General features: G+C 42.5%; 1 protein-coding gene across 9 annotated transcripts in view; it reads right to left on the minus strand.

Annotated features, from left to right (window-relative positions):
* The window catches only part of CHRDL1 (chordin like 1), a 135652-nt gene extending 113844 nt beyond the window's left edge, over nt 1–21808 (minus strand). For 3 of the 9 annotated variants that reach the window (XM_055563824.1, XM_055563820.1, XM_055563819.1), the window contains exons 1-2: nt 21446–21805; nt 17753–17910 (exon numbers count right to left, since the gene is read on the minus strand). In XM_055563824.1, coding sequence (XP_055419799.1) covers nt 17753–17910; nt 21446–21597 — 310 coding nt within the window. In that variant the 5' untranslated portion in view covers nt 21598–21805. Of the gene's footprint in view, nt 1–17752; nt 17911–21271; nt 21416–21445 lie in introns of those variants that run through there. The other 6 variants (XM_055563827.1, XM_055563822.1, XM_055563823.1 and 3 more) reach the window with 4 other exon arrangements.
* Between the last annotated feature and the right edge of the window lie 2051 nt (nt 21809–23859).

Below are 23859 nucleotides of genomic sequence, written 5' to 3' on the forward strand. Positions count from 1 at the left end.
CCTGGAAAATCCAATGGATGGAGGAGCTTGGGGCTGCAGTCCATGGGGTCGCTAAGAGTCGGACATGACTGAGCGACTTCCCTTTCACTTTTCACTTTCATGCACTGGAGAAGGAAATGGCAACCTACTCCAGTGTTCTTGCCTGGAGAATCTTGGACACGACTGAAGTGACTTAGCAGCAGTCATAGAGTTTACAATACACATTTACAAAAATCTAAATCCACTTTCAAATAACACTATACTGCTTCACAGGCACTGCAGGTACTTTGTAGCAGAGTACATCCTTTATAAAATCACTGTCATTCATTTCACTTTTCCTTAAACTATAATTATTCAGTACACTGTTGCTATTATTATTTTGAACAAACTTTATTCTGTTAGGTTAAGAATAAGAAAAATAAAAGATTTCACTCTACCTTCATTTATTCCTTCTTTAACACTCTTCCCTTCTTTATATAGATCTGAGTTTCTGACATTATTTTCATCTTTCTTAAAGAATTTATTTTAACATTTCTTGTGAGGCAGGTCAATTGGTGAAAAATTCCTTCAATTTCTGTTTGTCTGAGAAAATATTTCTCATTCACTTTTGAAGCATAGTTTTGCTGGATACAGAATTGTAGGTTGATGGATTTTTTCTTTCAAGAATTTAAGTGCTTCATTCCACTCTCTTACTGCTTGCATGGTTTCTGAAAAGAAATCATATGCAATTCTTATCCTCGTTCCTCTATATGTAATGTGTTTTTCCTCTTTCAAGATGTTCTCTTTGTCTTTGATTTTCTGCAGTTTAAATATGATATGCCTAGGTGTAAGTTTTCTCACATGTACCTGCTTTGTACTCTCTGGGCTTCTTGGATTTGTGCTTTGGTGTTTGTCATTGCTTTTGGAAAATTCTCAGCCATTATTTCTTCACTCATTATTTCTTTTTTCTTTCTTTCATCTCCTTCTGTCATTCCTATTACATATGTGTTACACTTTTTGTAATTTTCCCACAGTTCTTGAATATTCTATTGAATTTGATCACATTTTCAGTTTGGGACATTTCTCTTGGCATACTTTATTTATTTATTTATGGCCGTGCTAGGTCTTCGTTGCTGCATGCACTTTTTTTCTAGTTGTGACTAGCAGGGAGCTACTCTTTGCTGCAATACGCGGGCTTCTCATTGCTGTGGCTTCTCTCGCTGCAGAGCATGGGCCCTAGGGCATGTGGGCTTCAGTAGCTGTGGCATATGGGCTCAGTAGCTGCAGTTTCCAGGCTCTAGAACAGAGGCTCAATAGTTGTGACACATAGGCTTAGTTGCTTGCTCTTCAGCATTTTCCCAGATGCTGGGAAAAAAAATATGTGGGATTTTCCCAGATCAGGGATTAAACCTGTGTCTCCTGGATTGGCAGGCAGATTCTTTGCCACTGAGCCACCAGGGAAGCCCCTTGCCATATCTTTAGATGACTTACTCTTTCTTCAATCATGTCCAGTGTGCTGATGAGTTCATCAAAAGCATTCTTCATTTTTGTTACAGTGTTTTTGATTTCTCACATTTCCTTTTGATTCTTATTTTTCATCTCTCTTTACATTGCCCATATATGCTTACATTTTGCCTCCTTTTTTCATTAGAGTTCTCAACACATTAATCTTATTTATTTTAAATTCCAAGTCTGATAATTTCAAAATATCTGCCATATCTGAGCCTGGTTCTGATGCGTGATTTGTCTCTTCAGATTGATTTTTCTTTGCCTTTTAGCATGCCCAGTACTTTTTTGTTGGAACTCAGACATGATGTACTTAGTAAAAGTAACTGAGGTAAATGGAACGTTAGTGTGAGGTCTTATGTTAATCTATCTAGGAGTTAGGCTAGTTTTTACTGTTTTTTTTGTAGCCATGGTGTCAGAGGCTAAAATGTGCCTAGTGTCTTTGTTCATCCTCTCCATTGTTATCAGGTTTCCCTAGATTCTTCTTCTTAAACAGTGTCTAAGGCTTGCAGGTCTTTCAATCTCCTGTTATTATATAGGATCCCAATTGATGTGTAGCAAATTGTAGGGGAAGGAGAAATGTTCTATAATCATATAATTAGCTCTCAGTTTTTAGTGATCCATATCCCTGAGTTGCGACCTTCAAAAGCACTAATTAACTTTGCTCCTGCCCACCAGTGTAGGTGAGACAGGAAAGCTAGTGGAGTTGGGCATATATTCCTTCTTCCAGGGTGGTTCCATTCCACTGCAGCCCACCAGGCTCCTCTGTCCATGGAATTCTCCAGGAAAGAATACTGGAGTTGATTGCCATTTCCTTCTCCAGGGGATCTTCCTGACCCAGGGATCAAACCCACGTCTCTGGCATCGCAGGCAGATGCTTTACTGACTGAGCCACCAGTGAAGACGTTCCAGGGTGGTTAGGCACTGATAAAACCCAAATTAGTTAGTCTAAGATAAAATCATTTCCCTTGGTTTTTCCAGTAGTCATGTATGGATGTGAGAGTTGGACTATAAAGAAAGCTGAGTGCTGAAGAATTGATGCTTTTGAACTGTGGTGTTGGAGAAGACTCTTGAGAGTCCCGTGGACTTCAAGGAGATCCAATCAATCCATCCTAAAGGAGATCAGTCCTGGGTGTTCATTGGAAGGACTGATGTTGAAGCTGAAACTCCAATCCTTTGGCCACCTGATGCAAAGAGCTGACTCATTTGAAAAGACCCTGATGCTGGGAAAGATTGAGGGCAGAAGGAGAAGGGGACCAGAGAGGATAAGATGGTTGGATGGCATCACCGACTCAATGGATATGAGCTCGAGTAAACTCTGGGAGTTGGTGATGGACAGGGAGGCCTGGTGTGGTGTGGTTCGTGGGGTTCGCAAAGAGTCGGACACAACTGAGCGACTAAACTGAACTGAACTGAAGCCAGGCCTTAGTTAATGAGAATAAAGAACTCTAGGCTCATTTAAAATGGTTACTTTTCACCCTCCTCTGCCTATAACAATTATAAATTTTTCACCAAACCTGAGAACCTGGTGGGGATCCTAGAGGTAAAAACTCAAAAAAGGAGTTTTTCTCTCTCCTTCTCCAGCAATTAGTCGATTACCCGATTACCCATTAAGTGCTCCAACCAGGATCCAGCAGTGGTGATTGTATTCACCTGTCTTTCCAGTTTTCAAAGTAAAAACCACAAGGCAGTTTGCCCTGTGACCTCAATTTTCTATAATTTTAAGAGGACTTGCTGATTTTCATTTCCTTAAGACTTTGTTCTTGTGACAATAGGAGTGACAACTTCTAAGCTCTTTACATGTCAAGAAACTAGAAGCTCTTTCTAGTCTCTCTTCTGTGCATAAAGGTGTATAAAGTTTTCTATTTATATAATTAACATATACAATATACATTTTATAAACTACTTTGAAAGTTAACACATTGTGTACATTTTTGTGCCATTAAATATTCCCCCTATACTACATGCCTAGTGACATGATTTTTCATTAACACAGTTGAAACATAATTTCTTAACCAATCCCCTATTTGAGGGTTCAAATTGTATCCTTTTCTTTGTTTTAAAAAAAATTCCATGATAAATATCCCTGTATATAGGGGCTTCCCTGGCTGTCCAGTAGTTAAGACTCTGCTTCTACTGCAGGAGACAGTAGAAGATCCATGGTCGAGGAACTAAGATCCCATATGCCTCTAGGTGTGGCCAAAAAATATACAAAAAATAAATATCCTTGCATATACACTAATGTATGTAATACTGGTTATTTTCTAAATATAAATTCTTAGAGGTAGATTTATTGAGTCAAAGGTAATGAACGCTTTTAAATTCCCAATCTATATTGTCAATCTGCCTTCCAGAAAAGCTGCACTAATTTACTTCCCAATTGCAGTGTGTGAAAATGTCCAACACTGGATATTTTAATTACTTAAAACTTCATAAATTTGGTGAGGGAAAATGGAAACAATTCTTATTTTCTTTATCAGATCAGATCAGTCACTGAGTCGTGTCCAACTCTTTGCGACCCCATGAAGCGCAGCACGCCAGGCCTCCCTATCCATCACGAGGCCTCCCTATCCATCACCAACTCTTGGAGTTCACTCAGACTCACGTCCATCGAGTCAGTGATGCCATCCAGCCATCTCATCCTCTGCCATCCCCTTCTCCTCCTGCCCCCAATCCCTCCCGGCATCAGAGTCTTTTCCAATGAGTCAACTCTTCGCATGAGGTGGCCAAAGTACTGGAGTTTCAGCTTTAGCATCATTCCTTCCAAAGAACACCCAGGGCTGATCTCCTTTAGAAAGGACTGGAATGGGTTGCCATGCTCTCCTCCAGGGGATCTTCCTGACCCAGGGATTGAACCTACGTCTCTTATGTCTCCTGCACTGGCAGGCGGGTTCTTTACCACTAGCACCATACTAGTGTCTTACAAACTATGCATCTTGAGGATGAAAACATCTTACTCAAAAACTAACTATGCATCAAAACCTGACCATAAATGCAAACATAGTGGTCTTCATCAAATACTCTGGTCCTACTACCTGAGCAACATGGGATTTGGCTAATTATGCTCCAAAGAGAAATCTACAAATTCCTGGAAGGAGCAAATTCAGGAACTGAAGGCAGAGACAAGGAGCTAAACAATAATATCACTGGTGCTATAAAACAACACTGCTGCAATTACTGACACTGATTTCAACTACATAGCAAAAGTATACACTATAATTTTTTTTAAACTATAATCTTTAAGACATGTTTTACCATGGTTGTCCAAGATCGGGCACTTAACTGAATTATAGCTGATTTCTCCATGAGTACATGGAACGATGCTCAATTTTCAGAAACTATGATAAAGTCCATTTCAGCACATTATTATAAGTCTGAACTTTAAAAAACTTTCATGAGTTACACAGCAACATTGACCACACCTTTGCTGCTGCTAAGTCACCTCAGTCGTGTCCAACTCTGTGCAACCCCATAGATGGCAGCCTACCAGGCTCCCCTGTCCCTGGGATTCTCCAGGCAAGAACACTGGAGTGGGTTGCCATTTCCTTCTCCAATGCATGAAAGTGAAAAGTGAAAGTGAAGGCACTCAGTCGTGTCCGAGTCCGTGCAACCCCATAGATGGCAGCCCACCAGGCTCCCCCATCTATGGGATTTTCCAGACAAGAGTACTGGAGTGGGGTGCCATTGCCTTCTCCAACCACACCTCAAGTTCCAGTATATTATCTTGGACAAGAAGCACAAGTGAATCGATTTTATTGAAACAGTGATACCTCACCAACTTGAAGGAGATGCAGGCAAGCAAAGTAAACTTATCACTTGCCAGTACCTGAGTGATACCATCTGGAGACTTCAAGTGCTCAGTCTCTCAGTCATGTCCAACTCTTTGTGACTCCATGGACTGTAGCCTGCTGAGTTCCTTTGTCCATGGGATTTCCCAGGCAAGAATACTGAAGTGGGTTGCCATATTCCATCTCCAAGGGATCTTCCCAACCCAGGCATTGAACCCTTGTCTCCTATGGCTCCTGCACTGGCAGATTCTTTACCACTGAGCCACCTGGGAAGTCCAGAGACTTCATGACTTTTCATTGACTCATGGTATCTGTTGAGTAGAACTTGGTCCCAAGAGAATTTCAATGAACACTTGAGATGGACCTTCAACCTGTATCATCATAGCTATTTTTCAAATGGGTTCATGTGGCCCTAATTGAAAGTGGTAATCCCTGCTACTTTAAGGGCCCCTGTTAACAGAAATGATGACAAAAAGTAAACAACAAAGATGTGCTCCTATGCCATCAATGTTTTCTCCAACCATTACTGTCTAGCACCCAGCACCAAGTCAAAAGTTCAATAACTTCATCACCAGTCTAAAGGCAAGAAAACATTCCCATGAACAGTTTTTGATAAGAGCTATTACTGTAGACACATCATCATGTTAAGTACTACAATAATATTTATTTTATTATAACACATACAGTCAGTGGAAAGGGAGAGATGAATCTTTGCTGTTCATTATATAAGAGGACAAATCAAGTAAACAAATTCCTTTTGGAGTACTTTTTAAAGGCTACTATAATAGTGAAGGAAAAAATTAAAAGCATAAGTGCTTCTCTTCTGACATTTATCCAACTTGAAGCAGAACGAAGGGCATGATGTAGCACTCACTACAGAAAAAAAATGTCCTATATCTCTGAAAATTGGGTTTCTAGAACTGAAGTTTCAGTCAGAATTCCTCAGGGCTTTAAGACTTCATTTTCAGGCTACTGAAGCCAGTGAAAGCGGAAAGCCAAGAAAAACCCAAGTCCTTCACTTTTGAGTATATAGCTTATTTCTCTTTATCTGGTAGTTAATTATCTTATTCCTACTTGTTGGATCATTTGTCCAAAATTAATTCAACTTAATATATATTGAGAGGCCTATGCACAGCCTGGGCTTCCCACTACCTGCCTTTTCTACTAGCTTTTCTACTAGCAGGTGGGCAAACTCAATGAGAAGAAAAGGTCCATATTTCGAAGAGGTTTGAGAGTTGAGCAAGGCAACATCATTGGATAATTTGAGAAATGAAGATTTTTCCATGAAATTTCAATTCATTGTGCCTTTCTATCTCCCATTAACATGGATAACTGAGATTTGATGGTATTCTCAAGGCCATGGGAGATACTTTTACAGAAAGGCTGCTCAACTGGTGAAACCTGATCTGAATAATTTTTCTGGCTAAAATCATCTCTTACTTGTCATCTGGCATAGGACTTTGGGCAAAAAATCAAAGCTCTTGTCTGAAAAAAACAAATTGTTCTTTCTATCAACACCTCAGCTGCACAAATTCTCTGCTAAAGGAGGTTTACTTACTATTTGGTCAAGAATTTAAGTTGTGCTCTTGAACTTTTCACAACAGAATCAACTTTGTGTGCCCTACAACTGGTATCTAACATCCAGTTTTCACTTCAGACATCATAGGCTAAGTCTCCACTACAGGTGCACTTTAGAGAATCCATGATGAATCAGTGCTTCATTTAAAATTTTTTTTTTTTTTAAGATTTTAAATTTTATTTTTAAACTTTACATAATCCACCACAGGTATACATGTGTTCCCCATCCTGAACCCTCCTCCCTCCTCCCTTCCCATTCCATCCCTCTGGGTCGTCCCAGTGCACCAGCCCCAAGCATCCAGTATTGTGCATCGAACCTGGACTGGCAACTCATTTCATACATGATATTTTACATGTTTCAATGCCATTCTCCCAAATCTTCCCACCCTCTCCCTCTCCCACAGAGCCCATAAGACTGTTCTATACATCAGTGTCTCTTTTGCTGTCTTGCATACAGGGTTATTGTTACCATCTTTCTAAATTCCATATATATGCGTTAGTATACTGTATTGGTGTTTTTCTTTCTGGCTTACTTCACTCTGTATAATAGGCTCCAGTTTCATCCACCTCATTAGAACTGATTCAAATGTATTCTTTTTAATGGCTGAATAATACTCCATTGTGTATATGTACCACAGCTTTCTTATCCATTCATCTACTGATGGACATCTAGGTTGCTTCCATGTCCTGGCTATTATAAACAGTGCTGCGATGAACATTGGGGTACTCGTGTCTCTTTCCCTTCTGGTTTCCTAAATCCACGCACATAGAAAGCCCAGAGATAAAAATTTTTTTTAATAGGAGGATAATTGCTTTACAATGCTGTGTTGATTTCTGCTATTCCCCAATGTGAATCAGCCATAAATATACATATATCCCCTCCTCTTGAGCCTCCCTCCCACCCCTCTAAGTCGTCACAGAGCACTGGGTTGAGCTCCCCATGTTATACAGCAACTTCCACCTAGCTGGCTTATTTATATATGGTAATGTATATATTTCAACAGTATTTTATCAGTGCATTCCACCCTCTCCTTCCCCTGCTGTGTCCACAAGTATGTTCTCTAAGTCTGCGTCTCTATTCCTGCCCTGCAAATAGGTTAATCAATACTATTTTCTAGATTCCATACATATGCATTAATATATGATATTTCTTTTTCTCTTTCTGACTTACTTCACTCTGTGTAACAGGCTCTAGGTTCATCCACCTCACTAGAACTGACTCAAGCTTGCTCCTTTTTATGTCTGAGTAATATTCCATTGTACATATGTACTACAACTTCTTTATCCATTCATCTGTCAATGTACATCTAGGTTGATTCCATGTCCTGGCAATTGTAAATAGTGCTGCAATGAACATTGGGGTACATGTGTCTTTTTGAATTATGGCTCATGCAGCTCAATATCAGAAAAACAAACAACCCAATCAAAAAATTGGCAGAAGACCTAAACACATACTTCTCCAAAGAAGACACCCAGATAGCCAATAAACACATGGAAAAATGCTTAACACTGCTCATTATTAAAGAAATGCAAATCCAAACTACAGTGATGTATCATCTCACTCCAATCAGAATGGGTATCATAAAAAAAATCTATAAACAATAAATGCTGCAGGGGATGTGGAGGAAAGGGAGACCTCCTGTACTGTTAGTGGTAATGTAAACTGGCACAGCCACTATGGAGAACAGTATAGAGATTCTTTTCAAAACACTAGAAATAAACTACCATATGACCTAGTAATCCTACTACTGGGCACATACCCTGCCTGAGTGCCTCATTTTTATAAAATAATATATATGTGTTGTTGTTTTCATTTAGCTGCTAAGTCATGTCCAACTCTTTTGTGACCCCCATAGACTGTAGCCCGCCAGGCTCCTCTATCCGTGGGATTTCCCAGGCAAGAATACTGGAGTGCTGGAGTTGCCATTTCTTTTTCCAGGGGATCTTCCCAACCCAGGGATTGAACCTGGGTCTCTGGCATTGCAGGCAGATTCTTTACCATCTGAGCCACCATGGAAGCCCACACATATGTGTGTGTGTGTGTGTGTGTGTGTGTGTAGTTGCATAGAAAAAAAGACTCTAAGTCTACATACCAATTAACCATGATTAACATGCAGATGACACCACCCTTATGGCAGAAAGTGAAGAGGAACTAAAAAGCCTCTTGATGAAAGTGAAAGAGGAGAGTGAAAAAGTTGGCTTAAAGCTCAACATTCAGAAAACTAAGATCATGGCATCTGGTCTCATCACTTTATGGGAAATAGATGGGGCAACATTGGAAACAGTGTCAGACTTTATTTTTGGGGGCTCCAAAATCACTGCAGATGGTGATTGCAGCCATGAAATTAAAAGACACTTACTCCTTAGAAGGAAAGTTATGACCAACCTAGATAGCATATTCAAAAGTAGAGACATTACTTTGCCAACAAAGGTCCATCTAGTCAAGGTTATGGTTTCTCCAGTAGTCATGTACGGATGTGAGAGTTGGACCGTGAAGAAAGCTGAGCGCCGAAGAACTGATGCTTCTGAACTATGGTGTTGGAGAAGACTCTTGAGAGTCCCTTGGACTGCAAGGAGATCCAACCAGTCCATTCTAAAGGAGACCAGTCCTGGGTGTTCTTTGGAAGGAATGATGCTAAAGCTGAAACTCCAGTACTTTGGCCACCTCGTGTGAAGAGTTGACTCATTGGAAAAGACTCTGATGCTGGGAGGGATTGGGGGCAGGAGGAAAAGGGGATGACAGAGGATGAGATGGCTGGATGCCATCACCGACTCGATGGACGTGAGTTTGAGTGAACTCCGGGAGTTGGTGATGGACAGGGAGGTCTGGCGTGCTGTGATTCATGGGTTTGCAAAGAGTCGGACATGACTGAGTGACTGAACTGAACTGAACTGAACATAAATGTTGAGATTACCAATGACTTTTGTTTCTCTAATACTTTTATTTTCTTCTTAATGTTAAAAAATGACATCTATTTTTAAATAGAAAAAAATCATGTTGATGTAAACTTTGCTTAGGGCATCTGATAATTGACAATGCAGTCTACTAGACATATTAAACAACCATATGTATAACATTTCCATGTTCTAACCTTCTATTAGCTTATATCATTCAAAGTTAAACTATCTGGACTACATTAACTTAGCACTTATAAAAAAATTTATATTAGATATAATTTAATGTTTGCCCTATTCATTTACAGAGGGTTAACAGAGAAATGCCAAATATGATTCTTCTTTCTTCTATGAAACCAAGATTACAGTTGGTGTCTTTGTACCACCCAAAATGTACTTTCTGCAAACATCCCATCATTAATACCATTTGACTAAGTGGGAGGTAGATGAAATTGTACTTTTCTCTTGCCAACCAATGGAAAGCTTCTTTTTATCTTTTCAGGAAATATACACCAACTTAGAAACGTGAATACTGTAATGTACCAACCTTTGTGCATGCTCAGTCACTCAATTGTATCTGACTCTCTGAGACCCCATGAACTATAGCCCACCAGGCCCCTCTGTCCATGGAATTTCCCAGGCAAGAATACTGGAGTGGGTTGCCATTTCCTTTTCTAGGGGATCTTCCTGACCCAGGGATGGAACCCGCATCTCTTGCATCTCCTGCATTGACAGGTGGATTCTTTACCACTGAGCCACCTGGGAAGCCCCATGATACCAAATCAGGTGTTAAAAATATCTACCCTTTCTACTTTGGTCAGATGGCCTCTATTTTTTGTTTCAGCTTTTAAAAAGTTATCTTGCAACTATTCTTTCATATATGCTGTGATGCACTGGGCTTAGTCACTCAGTGGTGTCCGACTCTTTGTGACCCCATGGACTGTAGCTTGCCAGGTGCCTTTGTCCATGGGGATTCTCCTGGAAAGAATACTGTAGTAGGTTCCCATGCCCTCCTCCAGGGGATCTTCCCAACCCAGGGATTGATCCCAGGTCTCTCACACTGCAGGTGGATTCTTTACCATCTGAGTCACCAGGGAAGCCCAAGAATACTGTAGTGGGTAGCCTATCACTTCCCCAGGAGATCTTCCCAACCCAGGAATTGAACCAGGGTCTCCTGCATTGCAGGTGGAGTCCTTACCAGCTGATCTACCAGGGAATCCCATTCTTTCATATATACCCTATACCTACTCTTTTGGGAAGTAGCACACTATAAATCTTAAATGAGTAAAACGCTTTTTGCAAAGACCTTGTGACAACGATAAAAGTCCAGGTGTGCTCCAAATACCTAAAGACAGAGCCTTGGTTTCCCTGATGCCTCAGATAGTAATGAATGTGCCTGCAATTCAGGAGACAGGTTCAGTCCCTGGGTCGGGAAGATCCTCTGGAGGAGGAAATAGCAACCCATTCCAGTATTCTTGCCTGGAGAATCCCATAGGCAGAAGAGCCTTGCAGACTACAGTCTATGGGGTCCAAAGAGTTGGACGTGACTGAGTGACTAACACTTTCACTTTCATTTTTCTGGTTTCCCTTGCCCTCCCCCCTGCACAACCCCTTATTCTCCCATCCTTTAGTTTGCTGTCCAGAAGGGAAGAATTCCTCTCAGAGAGTAGAGAATCTTTAGTTCAGAGAGAGCGTGAATGACTCAACCAACACCACACAGTGAGCAATAGAACTGACCAGAAGCCAGGTCTCCTGACTTAGAGCACAGTTCACTCTCCGTTAGACTATGAGGGCATTCCAATCCTTCTGATAAGTCAGGGAAATCTAAGAAGCATGGACATAAAGGCACATATTTTTAACCTTCCTCACACATTTCCTTTGGCTTAGCTTATTTAGGTTCCAGAATAACTTTAGTCCTAGACTCTTATCTTTTAACTCCCAAATAGTATACTGCCTGTCTTTGGAATTCTGATTACAAAGTTCTTTATTCATTTACTCAGATCATCTCACGTGTTACATGGCTGCCATGTGCAAAGCTGTGCATGCCACACTAAGTCACTTCAGTTGTGTCCGACTCTTTGGGACCCCATGGACTGTAGCCTGTCAGGATCCTCTGTCCATGGGATTTGCCAGGGTAGAATACAGGAGTAGGTTGCTATTTCCTTCTCCACATGTGCAAAGAACTGGGCTTATATTCAAGAGAAGGCACTGGCTTCCTCAAAGAACTGCTAGACACAAACTGGTGTTGTGAACAGAACAGCGGATCTGGAGACCTGGGTTTTCATTCTGGTGCTGCCCTGGATTTGCTGTCTGGCTTTGTACAAAGTCACTTGACCTCACTCAGTTTCAAGTTTCTCATTTGAAAATTAAGGTGATAATATCATTTGGCCTGTAAGAGAGTTACTCTTTTGCTGTGTGTGCGTATGTTAGTCACCCAGTCGTGTCTGACTCTGCAACCCCATGGACTGTAGCCTGCCAGGCTCCCCTGTCCATAGAATTCTCCAGGCAAGAATACTGGAGTGGGTTGACATTCCCTTCTCCAGGGATCCTCCTGACCCAAGGATCAAACCCGGGTCTCCTGCATTAGAGGCAGATTCTTTACTGTCTGAGCCACCAGGGAAGCTACCATTCATTAAAAACTGTGTGCCAGCCACCGTCACACAGCCCTCTGTGTGCACGATATCATCGAGTCTTTAGATGACCATGTTTACAATTAATGCACTATTATTTCCCCTACTGTACTGATAAGAGCACTAAAGCTGGTGAGATTAAGCAACATTCCCAAAGTAAGTACGAAAGTCATGGATCTGGGGTTTGGATCAAAGTGGACTCCAGAATTTCCATAGCCAACACCACTGGTCCCTCCCAACATAAAAAATAATTAAGAATATACCTTGAAAGGCATTAAGCTATTAAAGCATTCTCATTTACTCTACTTCTACCTATCTGAACTTCTAAGATGTGAATACGTCTATTCTTCTGCTCATTTCTTTGTCTTGTCAAATAATCACCTCGAATGTCCAGGTGACAACCTGGAGGTGGGGGACTCAAGCCCTTCTGGTTGACTTTCACAATAAAGAGGCTCTGGGTAGGCTCCATAAGACCATGCTTCCTGTGTCTCAAAGTTTAACTATCTTCTTTGTTCTCTTCAATCTTTTGGGGACTCATCCTTCCTGGGAAGTTCAGAGGCCCATTTTCAGCCAAATACAAATGTTAGAAGCTTTTCTCCAAAGGAGAAAAATGAGTGAGAATATAGTCCCTTGGAAGATCCAGCTAATCCATCTTATAAAGCAGGCACAGAAGCCATGAAATACACCAACCATTTCTCTCCCAAGGACTTTTGCCAGCCTTGGCACAGGCTGGTTCATTTGAAATATATAATTAAATATTCTTAACAACTCAATTCTTCCACCTCACTTTGATCAATAGTTCATTACCTAAGTCAGATGTGCCAAAAGAGGCAAACTCTTCAGCTCATTTTGTCCTATATTTGCATGAATATTATGCACTGAATGTTACGCTTCTTTGAACTTCAAAAGAACTTCCTGGCCTCTTTTGACTACAACTTTAACAATTGAGCATAATGGAGTTACAGAAAGACATTTTCCCAGCTAAAGATCTCCAACCTCGCTGCTTTTGGACAGGAACAAACTTTTATACAAGCCATAAATGGCTCATTCATCCACTGTGATGGCACTGTCCATATTTCCTGGGTTCCTGAGCGGGTTTTCCCTCCTGTGAGAGCAAGGTAACTCTGGCTAATTAGCTACTAGCAAGTGGCAGCACCCACTTCTACTTTTCCTTGTGCAAACAGCTTTCTGCTATGAAAGCATTTCCTCCAGACCTCCTCAGATTCTACACCAGTTGAGTGAGTGTCTTTGACCATAATAGCATCGCCCCTCATTCCATCCTGATGCCTAAAATGGGAGAGCAAACAGGCTACCGAGCATCTGCCTTGACCAACATGCTTATACTCAAACCAGCCCATGAATGAGAAAAAGCCTTGGCTTCCTTGGGTAAAACAGTATCAGGCAGCAAGGAGCGACAAGAAACTTTATGATCCTTACACATTTCTTGAAGTTTTTCTGTTATTTTTTCCCCTCATTTTGCTTCTTCCATTCTTATACCTACTCTTCTCTAGAACTCAACAGCACAATATGGGAATCCTGATTTCCTTTTACTTCAAAGGACTTTTTCCTGTTGTCAAAGTAATATTTGCCAATTGTGAAATCTTTGGAATAAACAGAAGTATAAAAATGAACAAAAATAACAGTCATGAAACTACTACCCAGAGATAAAAAATTAGTTCCCTCTTGCACACCATGTGTGTGCGTGCATGCTCAGTCGTGTCTGATTCTTTGTGACCCCATCGACTGTAGTCTGCCCGGCTGGCTCCTCTGTCCATGGGATTTTCCAGGCAAGAACACTGGAGTGGGGTTGCCATGCCCTTCTCCAGGGGATATTCCTGACTCAGGGATTGAACCTTTTTCTCCTTCATTGGCAGGTGGATTCTCTATCATTGAGCCACCTGGGAAGCCTCACTGTACACCAAGCATGAATATAAATTTCAGGTAGAAGAGAGAACTATGGGTAAAACCCCAAATTATGGAAGCAGTAGAAAAAAATATAAGAATATGGAGTAGGAAAGATCTTCCTAGGAATAAGAAGAAATCCACAAGCCATAAAGGAAATGAATGACAGATCTGACTACACAAAAATTTAAAACTTCTATATGGGAAAATATGGCTTATACAAAGTTTGAATGAAATGGCAGACTGGGAAAACAATATGTGAAATACAAAAGGTTAATAACAGCATTTGAAATAACAAAATGTTAATAAATAAGCTTTTGCAAATCAATAAGGCAAGCAACCCAACTGAAAAATAGCCAATTCACTGGAGAAATACAATTGAATTAAAAGTAATTGAAAATACACTCCAGTAATAGGAAAATCTCACAGCACAACTGAAACATGATTTCCTCTAGTAAACTGGCCCATGAATACAGCGATTAATAATACTTTTAGTGAAGGAATTAGAAATGGACATGCATACATATATGGTGGAAGTATAAACTGATACTTTTTTTGGAAGGACAATTTGACAGTTTTTGCCAAGATTAAAACTGAGCATACACATTGACCTGACAATTACTCACAAATACTTGCTTAAGTGCTTTCAGGCATTCACTAATGCCTTACTTACAGTAATAACAAAACTGGAAACAATCTAAATATCTACAAATAGGGACTATCTAAACAAACCATGGCACACTCATATAACCGGGTACTATGTAGGCATTAGAATGAACATGGTACTGTTACACTGAAATGTTCTGACATGGAAGGATGTCCTAGACACACTGCTGAATAAAGCAAGTTATAAGGAAAAAATATTTATATATAAAATATCCAATTTTTGTAAAAGAAAAAATCCCTATAGATATGTATGTTTTGATAACACAGAGAGAAAACAGCACAGAAGAAACAGAAAACTATTATTAATAGAATAATAGAAAACTATTATTAATAGTAACAGTCATCCCTGAGGTGTGGGAATGGGAGTTGAGAGAAACAGGTTCTTTATGAAGTTCAGATACTTTCACATCATTTTGTTCAGTGAGTAGTATTCATTTAATAATTTAAGAAATTTCAAAATAAGCTAATATAAGCATTTTCCAGGGCTATCATTTTCAATAAGGAGTGTTTGGTAGCATGAGAGTACATTACAAGGATCATTTATGCAACCATTTCCTACTGCTTCTAATGTCTTGTGCTGCTGCTGCTAAGTCGCTTCAGCCGTGTCCAACTCTGTGCGACCCCATAGATGGCAGCCCACCAGGCTCCACTGTCCCTGGGATTCTCCAGGCAAGAACACTGGAGTGGGTTGCCATTTCCTTCTCCAATGCATGAAAGTGAAAAGTGAAAGCGAAGTCGCTCACTTGCCTCCGGCTCTTCGTGACCCCATGGACTGCAGCCTACCAGGCTCCTCCACCCACGGGATTTTCCAAGAGTACTGGAGTGGGGTGCCATTGCCTTCTCTGTCTAATGTCTTGTAGAGCTGCGATATAAATCTCTGTGCATGCAGTGTGTGTATGTGTGTGTGTGTGTGAGTGTGTATGTGTGTGTGTGAGTGTGTATGTGTGCCAAGGCAACATACCTAAGGCATAGACTTTTAGAGTTTCCTTTTAGTGGAGATAACTTTGCACATATCTTTGAGACAGTTAGCTTGGGTCAGGCCCCAAAGAATGATGCTGAGGGCTCATTTAGAGAATGATGATGACCTAAGCCTCATTATCTGACTATAAGCTGGAAACACTAGCTCAGAACTGGTCCCTTAGGCCATCTGTTACATAATCATTTTGACACCAATTGAATATCCAAAGGGCTTGGGACAGACTCACAGGCAGTAGGAAATGTTAGAGAGTGATAGTTTGGGGCCTGTCAATCATTTTTCAATCACATTTTTTCTTTGGTTTGTCAATTAAGCTCTAATTGTCTATTTCTATGGACAATATTACTCAATTCTTCATTAATATGGAAGGCTTCCCACAGAAGATGGTCTCCTAAGAGTTGCAAGCTTCCCCATGCTGCCACAAGGCCATAAGGGAAGTTTCTCCCTAAGAAACAAAGGAGTTTTAAGTCCAGCTGCTTGTGAGCTTAGCTGAGAATGGACTGGACTTTTCTCTCACATCCACTTAAATCAAGGCAAACTTCTGGAAGACGACGGTTCTGAGGTGGATTACGTATTCAAGCAGAAGAAGGTCGGTTGAGGACTACAAGAGAAGAGGCTGATTTAAGCTCTCTTGCTCCTACTGTGCCCTGCTCAAACTTCCTTTTTTGTGTCTTGATCATACGAGAGATTACAATGGATCACTTATGTTTAAAAGCCTAATCAAAAGCCCTATTTCTCCCAGGAAGGAGACTCACTTTACTATGAAAACCATAGTGAAGTAGAAAGACAGTTAACAGTGGAACAGATTTGGCACTGTTCTCCCTAACTGAGAGCCTCATGCCCAATATATTTAACTTAAGCTGATAAAGGAGATACATGTTGAAATGATGGGCTTCAGATGCTGTTTCAGCTCCTACAGGCATATTTACACAGTTCCTTCTCATGAATAAGTTCAGTGGAGCAGAGAATGCCCCATCTTGGACCAGTTCCACTTTGTGCTTCTTTTGATGCAGCCAAAAAGGGGAACTAGAGAGAGGGCTTTTCCTTCAAATGCAGAGCCAGGGTCCACCTTGGAGGTGGCTGCAAATGGCCCAAAGAAGGTGAGGCTCACAGTTGGCGAAGGCAGGCAGACAGCTCCTAACAAGAGCAGAGATGTCAATGGTTACTCATAAATCTCCCAAATGTGGCCGCAAGGAGGGTTAATTACCCGCCTTTTCCTGCCACTCGGCTTTCTCCAATGTGTCAGCCCATGACACGGATCGCTGACTTTCTAGAAATATTCCCTGGCTTTGCAGGGACGTTTCGTTCAACAAATGGCATCCAATTTGCTCACGGTCCCTGGAATCTCAATTTCCTCAAAGGATTTTTCATCTCAATCCAGTTCGTGTGAAGGTTTTTTCCTTCTTCGTTTTTCGGCAGAAGGGAATAGGCAGAGCCTGCTTTACTTTTTTTTCTTTTTCTTTTCTGTGTTATTCTTTTTCATAAAGTGAAAACCTTTGTGGAAGAGTCTGAAATTTGGGAAAAAATCCAGCTCATCTGTCAGATATTTCTAGAATTACGTAAAATGGAATGAGATTTGTACAGTTTAGAACAGGAAACGGAAAATAACTAATGTGTCATGTGTTCTATGAGATGAAAACTATATGATAATCAGAAAAACAGCCCCAAATTCATTGGCCTGATTCAAAGCTCTCCTTCTTTTATCAACTCACACATAAACCAGTAACATTCACTTTCTTAGATTTGTGGCAGGGCCACATTTGGGCTAACTGGCAATCTCTTCAGATTATAAGCACATTCTGAAAGAAATGACAAGAAAGTATCTTGTTTTTTTTAAAACTCAAGACACTTACGTTTTACTTGCTCTGTTCTGCTTCCTTCTAGGAAAAGAAAGAACAGCAACAAGGAAAAGATGTATCTCATGCCTCCCATGCAGCCCATCTTCCATTTTTTTTTCATTCCGGCCAGTGCAAAAGGCAACTTGAAACTTTCAGGGCCCCGTGTACTCAAGCTGTTGGGAAGAAAGCAGACAAAAAGAACAGATCTACTGGAACTGATGGAGACCTCTTATCTCAGGCTTCTAACCTACTGGGGGGCAGGAAGGGCTGGGGGAATTTACATGTGTAATAAGCACTGCTTTCCTGCAAAGAAAGAGAACTTGCCTCTCCTGCCTTGCAAAGACTGTGGGGGAAAATTTAAGTGGACGAACATACATTCCTATCCAATGCTAAGGCTAAATCCTTACAGGCAAGTCATAGGAAAGAAAAAATAAACTTTGAAATCCTCATTTCTAAGGGAATTAAAGTTGATTTCTCAAGAGATTTTCTTTGGGAGAAAAGGGAAACTGGGGTTTGCAAAACGGCCATTTTGGCAAACAAGATAAAAATAATAGGCAGTGAACCAAACAATTTCTGAAACGAAAGTCAACTGATCTTAGCTTCAAGACTTAATCCTTCAGGGATGGGGCAAGGATTGATCAGTGTTTTGCCTGTGTCTCTTATGAGATCTATAAGGATTGTCAATTTGGCTACTTATGTTGGAAAAGACAGATGTGATTAGCAAATGGATGTGATGTAAGCACCTGAATGGTTCAGACATACTCCTCTCACATGAAGTCCCCTGTGAAATGGAAATTTTAAATGGACCATTTAAGGAATATTGGGCAAACTTAAGTAGGTAATATGTTCACATTGCATCACCACACAAAAGACCACCCCAAAAGCACCTACCATTCTTAAAAATAGGAGAACTGCATTTCCAGTCTCAGGAGTGGAAAGCTTTTTGAGGCTTAGAACACAGAAGGTTTGCTATAGATTATATCCAGCCACAGGTCATTTCCATCGACTTTAGAGCTGGCAAAACTCTTCCAAAGGGGGATTTGAAAATATTTAAATAATTCAAGAAACACCATATTTCAGTCTGGGATTAACACTGGATGGGAAGTGAGTTCAACAATCTTTTCAGCAGATCCAACCTAAATATTGAGTATAGAGAGCTGGATGGAATACAAGATGATCATTCCGGAGAATGATCTTTGGGCCACGATGTGAATGCCACCACTCTTACTTTAAATATTATGAAGTTGGCCAGATAATTTAAAATCCATGGTTTCAAATTAAGAGTATGTAACCAAAGCAGAACTGGTCATAGAGAATAATTTATGTATCAGCCAGGATTTGCAGCACCGGTTTGCCTCTCTACCTCCTTCCTGCTCCTTAAACGACGACTAAATTTTCCTGGGACATGTTCATAGCCTTCAAAAGACCTGGGTTCTGATGACCAGATCCCATCTGGGAGTTTCTGGCCCTTCTTCAATCACTCAGAATGTCCAGCTCTGTCCTCTGAGAGTTACCAGGTTCCCTCGAAGCAAATCATTTCCATGAACAGCTTTAACACAGCGACTCACCCCAGTGAGGTTCTTCCCGAGCCTTCTTTAATAGGCTTATCCCCCAAGTCTCCAAAGGAGAAAGATTTTTTTCTAAACCACTGAAATCCAATTTATCATAATCACATATGGCTCTCAGGGGGGATTTTTGAAGCCGTGGTTTTCGGGTCTCCCCATGCAAGAACCAACTGGATTGTTTTTCTTGTACAATGGTTGGGTGATTTGGTGAACAGTAGCATTGCCTCATAACTCAAGCTGGCAAGAAAACGGCTCTTAGGTTTTGGTTTTTCTTTTTTCTTTTTTCTTTTTTGCTTTTCTTGGGTCTCAACTAATGGTATGAGCAAAGAGAAAAGTTGGTGACTAGAGAGCAATTAATCTCTTTTGGCGTTCCTGTCATCCGTGTGGCCTCCCTGGCTGGGATGAAGAACATCAGAAAATGAATCTCTTTATAAATAATCACTTTTGATTTACAAGATCCTGAAGTCCTGCCTTTATGTTCTGTATGGAGCTATAAACCTAGAAGAGTTCCCTCCCCAGGTCTCTGTTAAATTTCTCTTTATCCCTTAACTTTTTCTTTTGGGGGGAGGAGAACAGTTCAAGACATTTGTTGGGGCTGCAGCAATAAACACGAGTGAGCATTGCTCAGCAAACATTCCGACTCTTACACTTGCAAAGAGCCAAACTGTCCTTAATTTTTCAAATTATACTTTGACCCAGTTAACTGGAGTTATTTCGGCATTAACTCTCTGTTTGCTTCACACAGGCCGTTGTGCCATTGAACTTGCACTGGCTCTTTTACAGGTTACTTAGAAATGTAGCCATTGACATATTTGGGGGAAAGCCAGGCTCCAACAAGAAAACAACAAAGAAAACAAAATTTCTGAGACCAATGCTGCCGAGCTGGGGAGGGTGAGTGGGCTTTACAGGAGTCTAAGAAACACGTAAGATCCTAAAGAAATGTACCCATTAAGGTGCCTTCGTGAAACAAGCATTCACCAAGTTCATTTGCAACAAGCTAGGGGATCAAGGGCTCCTTGCCTGGCTGTGACTGCAAGGGATCTGGGCAACCAAGTGTCAAGGCTCTGTCAGTTCTCAGAATAGGTCTCCTGGGTAGAATAGAATCAGAGACATTCCCAAAGGAAGGCTAAAGAATGGGCAGGTCAGCCAGCTCTTCATGCCCCACAGTGTTCCTTTAATCCTTCCTAGAGGCTTCACTACCCTTGTAATCTTACATTCACTATTGTCTGTGGGACAGCCCCCAGGGTGACAATTCTCTTTTGGACAAACAGTAAGAGGACACTGGAGTCGCAGGCCAGAGTCCATCAGCTAAAATCCTCTCCCCAATCTACCACCCAACAAGAAAAGCTCCATTCACTGGCGGTGGGCTGGCCCTGAAAAATGGCAGCTTCAGGCCAGGGTGTCTCTGGTCTGAGTTGAGATGCCTCCATCCCTATGACGGACAAACAACGACTGGAGTTTGGTTTGCAAAACACCGTGCTATCTATTATTTCCTTTTGATTCCCCACAACAACTCCACCTTCAAAATGGGCATCCTGGAGCCCAGAGAACTCAACTGCCCATTCTCATAAAGTTAGTGGCAGGGCTGGTAGGAACTACAAGGCAGGCTTTCCAGGCCCTGAGTTCTGGCAATACCGCGTTGCACCCCGAGCTTAGCGGGTCCAACTCTGACCCCAGTGGTCTGGGCCAGAAAATGAGGCAGATGTCCACGAGGAGAGAGACGCCTCCAGCCCCTTCTGCTCTGTTTCCTTGAGTACCTCGGAACCACCTACTGGTCCAGGGCACTTCAGCAAGCAAGCAAAAAAGACTCGGGACACAGGCGATCACTAAGGGGACTGCAGAACCTGTTAGATGGCTACCCAAGGGGCCTCCCCGCAGCTCCAGAGCCTGGAACTAAGCAGGCCAAGCGGGAGTGGCGAGTTCGAATCCGGAGGGAGCCGACCCCCCCCCCCCCCATCCACCCACCTACCTTGGTGCAGCGCCCTGGGCCCCACCTCCAGCCGGGCCGCGGGCAGCTGGAGCAGGGAGCCAGCTCGGGTGGCAGGTTCGGGGAAGTTTGGGGTGCCCTGGGGGAAGACGGCCCACCTGCGCAAAGGCTGGAAAGGAAGAGTGGGAAAGCAGGCGCCGGGCACTGCTCACTGACCTGGCCACCGGCCTCCTCCGTGGTCCACGCGTGCAGGCGTTCCGAGCTCCCCAGGGCGCTCCTCCGAGGTCTGGGATTCGCAGGTTGTGGCGAGAGCTAGAGTGCGTGCGAGGGGGGAGGGGGGACTCGAAAGTGGGTGGGAGGAAAAACATCACCGCCCTCACACCACGAGGGAGCAGCGGTTCGCTTGGCTCCCGGGGGCAGAGCCAAGGCGCTGGTGCGGCGGCCCGGGGCCACCTGCCCGCCCGCCGCCCGCACCCTACTTAGCCAGCGAGGCCGGCGGCTCGGCGCGGGCGGGAAGTCCGCGACCACGCAGCAGCTGCAAGCCCGCACCCCCTCGCCTCCCCGACACCGCCGTTTTCTCCCCTATCCCCCGACCCGAAAGTTAAGAAATCAGGAGAAAGTGTGAGGCTCAGCCGGCGACTTTCACATCACGCAGCGCCCCCACCCACCCCCCGCTCCTCTGGCTAAGCGAGCGTTGGGGTCTTAAAGGGACCGCACATCTCCTCCGGCCCCTCCTCCCGCTCCGCGCTGGAGGCGCCTAGGAGCTCCCCGCCGCTTGCTCACGGCCTGATGACCCCGGCTACCCTCCGACTTCCCTGCTGGAAGCCCTCAGCCCCCTCTCTTCCGGCACCACGGCCGCTCTGCGTGCACCTGGTCTGGTCCCCAGCCGGCGCGCGGGACACGGGATGAATTGGCCTCGAAAATGATGCCCTATAGCAGGCTGCTGATCATTTCGGGGTGTATCTCAAATCCACATCGCGGCTAGTAAAGTGACAAAACGTTGGTGCCCTTCAAGGCAGGATGGCGATGAGTGTGTGTCTGTGGAGGGACAAGGGACGACTTAGAAATCTGCTTTCGTCCACCAAGAGAGTTCCTAAGACCCAGGGAAAGGGTCTCCAGTAACTGTTAGGTGTCTTGAAGAAAACTTGGGAGTGGCTCACCAAGAACCCATCCGTGAAATCGCAATACCACTGCTGACCCCTTGGTGAACCCGAGATGGACTAGTCCAGATTTGAGTTTATTCCATGAGCAAGAGTTACAAATGATCAGAATTCTCTAAGGGCCCGAAAGCGGTGCCTTGACAGACAGTACCCATTTATATTTTGAGCTCCTAAATTTAAAGGAGAGCTGCAGGATTTTTTCAAGGTGGAACTGCCTTATATTGATACTCTTAACATCAACATGCCACTTTATGGCTTGCAGAGTACTTTCCTATGCATCATCATTACTTTTTAAACTTTCACAACAAACCGAATGATCTGTCTGTGGCCTCAAGTGTTGGAGTTGGCAGGAACTTCTGGGCCATTCATCTCAACCTCTTCCTGTCACAGAAGAAACTGATGGAGGAGGGAGAGGGAGACCTGATGTATGGAAGGCCACGCTAGATAGATTTGACCTTCCAGTTAGGATGTCCTGACTTTCAACCCACTGCTCTCTGGCTGTTATCGCCAGTCTATAGATGAGGAAACTGATGCTCAGAGCAGTTGTGCTTACCAAAACTATATCATATACCACGAAGAGAGAACAAAGGAGAATGAAAACAAAAATAATTATCCCTGGAAGTTAACTCTTTTTTTTTTCTTTCTTCACAAGTGTTAATATCATCCAACTAGCCCTGAATTGCTGGGGATGTTTATTTCAGTGTTAACAAAGAAAACTTGGCCCTTTCTGAAATGTTGCCTTCAGGGCCCAAAATGTCTAGCTCCATCCTGCTACCTAGGTAGCCATACGTTACCACATGCATTCAATTTGTGCTGTACTATATTAGTTTGAACTTGCTGATTTGTTGCCTCATAACCATTCTCATGCCATTTAAGGCACTGATGTTTTGTCTCACTATACTGAGTTCCTCAAGGCCAAGGACTGGTTGTTTAATTTCCTTTGTATCTGCATCCCCCAACCCCCATCATCACTCCCAACGTGCTTAGAGAGTATTCAGGAAAATGGGTGTCAGGGAACAGACAGGGACAAGCATAGATCCCAGTATTAAAAATCAGTAGGCTCACTGAGATTTAAAAACTCATCTATTTGGCTACAACCACTGGCTCCCCTCGCTTGATGTAGTATTCTGATTACTCCATAACAAACCATCCCCAAACCTAGTGGCTTAAAAGCTTCCAATGATTTATTATGATCAAATGGTTCTTTTCAACTGGGCAGTTTTTGCTCAGGATATCTTGTACACTTGGCAACTGTATAAGGGGGTGCTGGAATGCTCTGAAAGGTTCTTCATTAGCGTAAATGTTGGTGGTCCTTATATTCATTCCAGTCTTGATTTCTGAATTGGGAACTCCAACGTGGGTCCTAACCTAGACTTCGTACCAGGTCTTTTTCAAGCTAAACTGATGATTATCTCTATGCTTTATTTTTCTCTACTTATTAAATGGGGGATCAAGCATAGATCATCTCAT

This window comes from Bubalus kerabau, chromosome X (genome assembly GCF_029407905.1).
Source record: "Bubalus kerabau isolate K-KA32 ecotype Philippines breed swamp buffalo chromosome X, PCC_UOA_SB_1v2, whole genome shotgun sequence".
In the NCBI taxonomy this organism is placed as follows: Eukaryota; Metazoa; Chordata; class Mammalia; order Artiodactyla; family Bovidae; genus Bubalus; species Bubalus kerabau.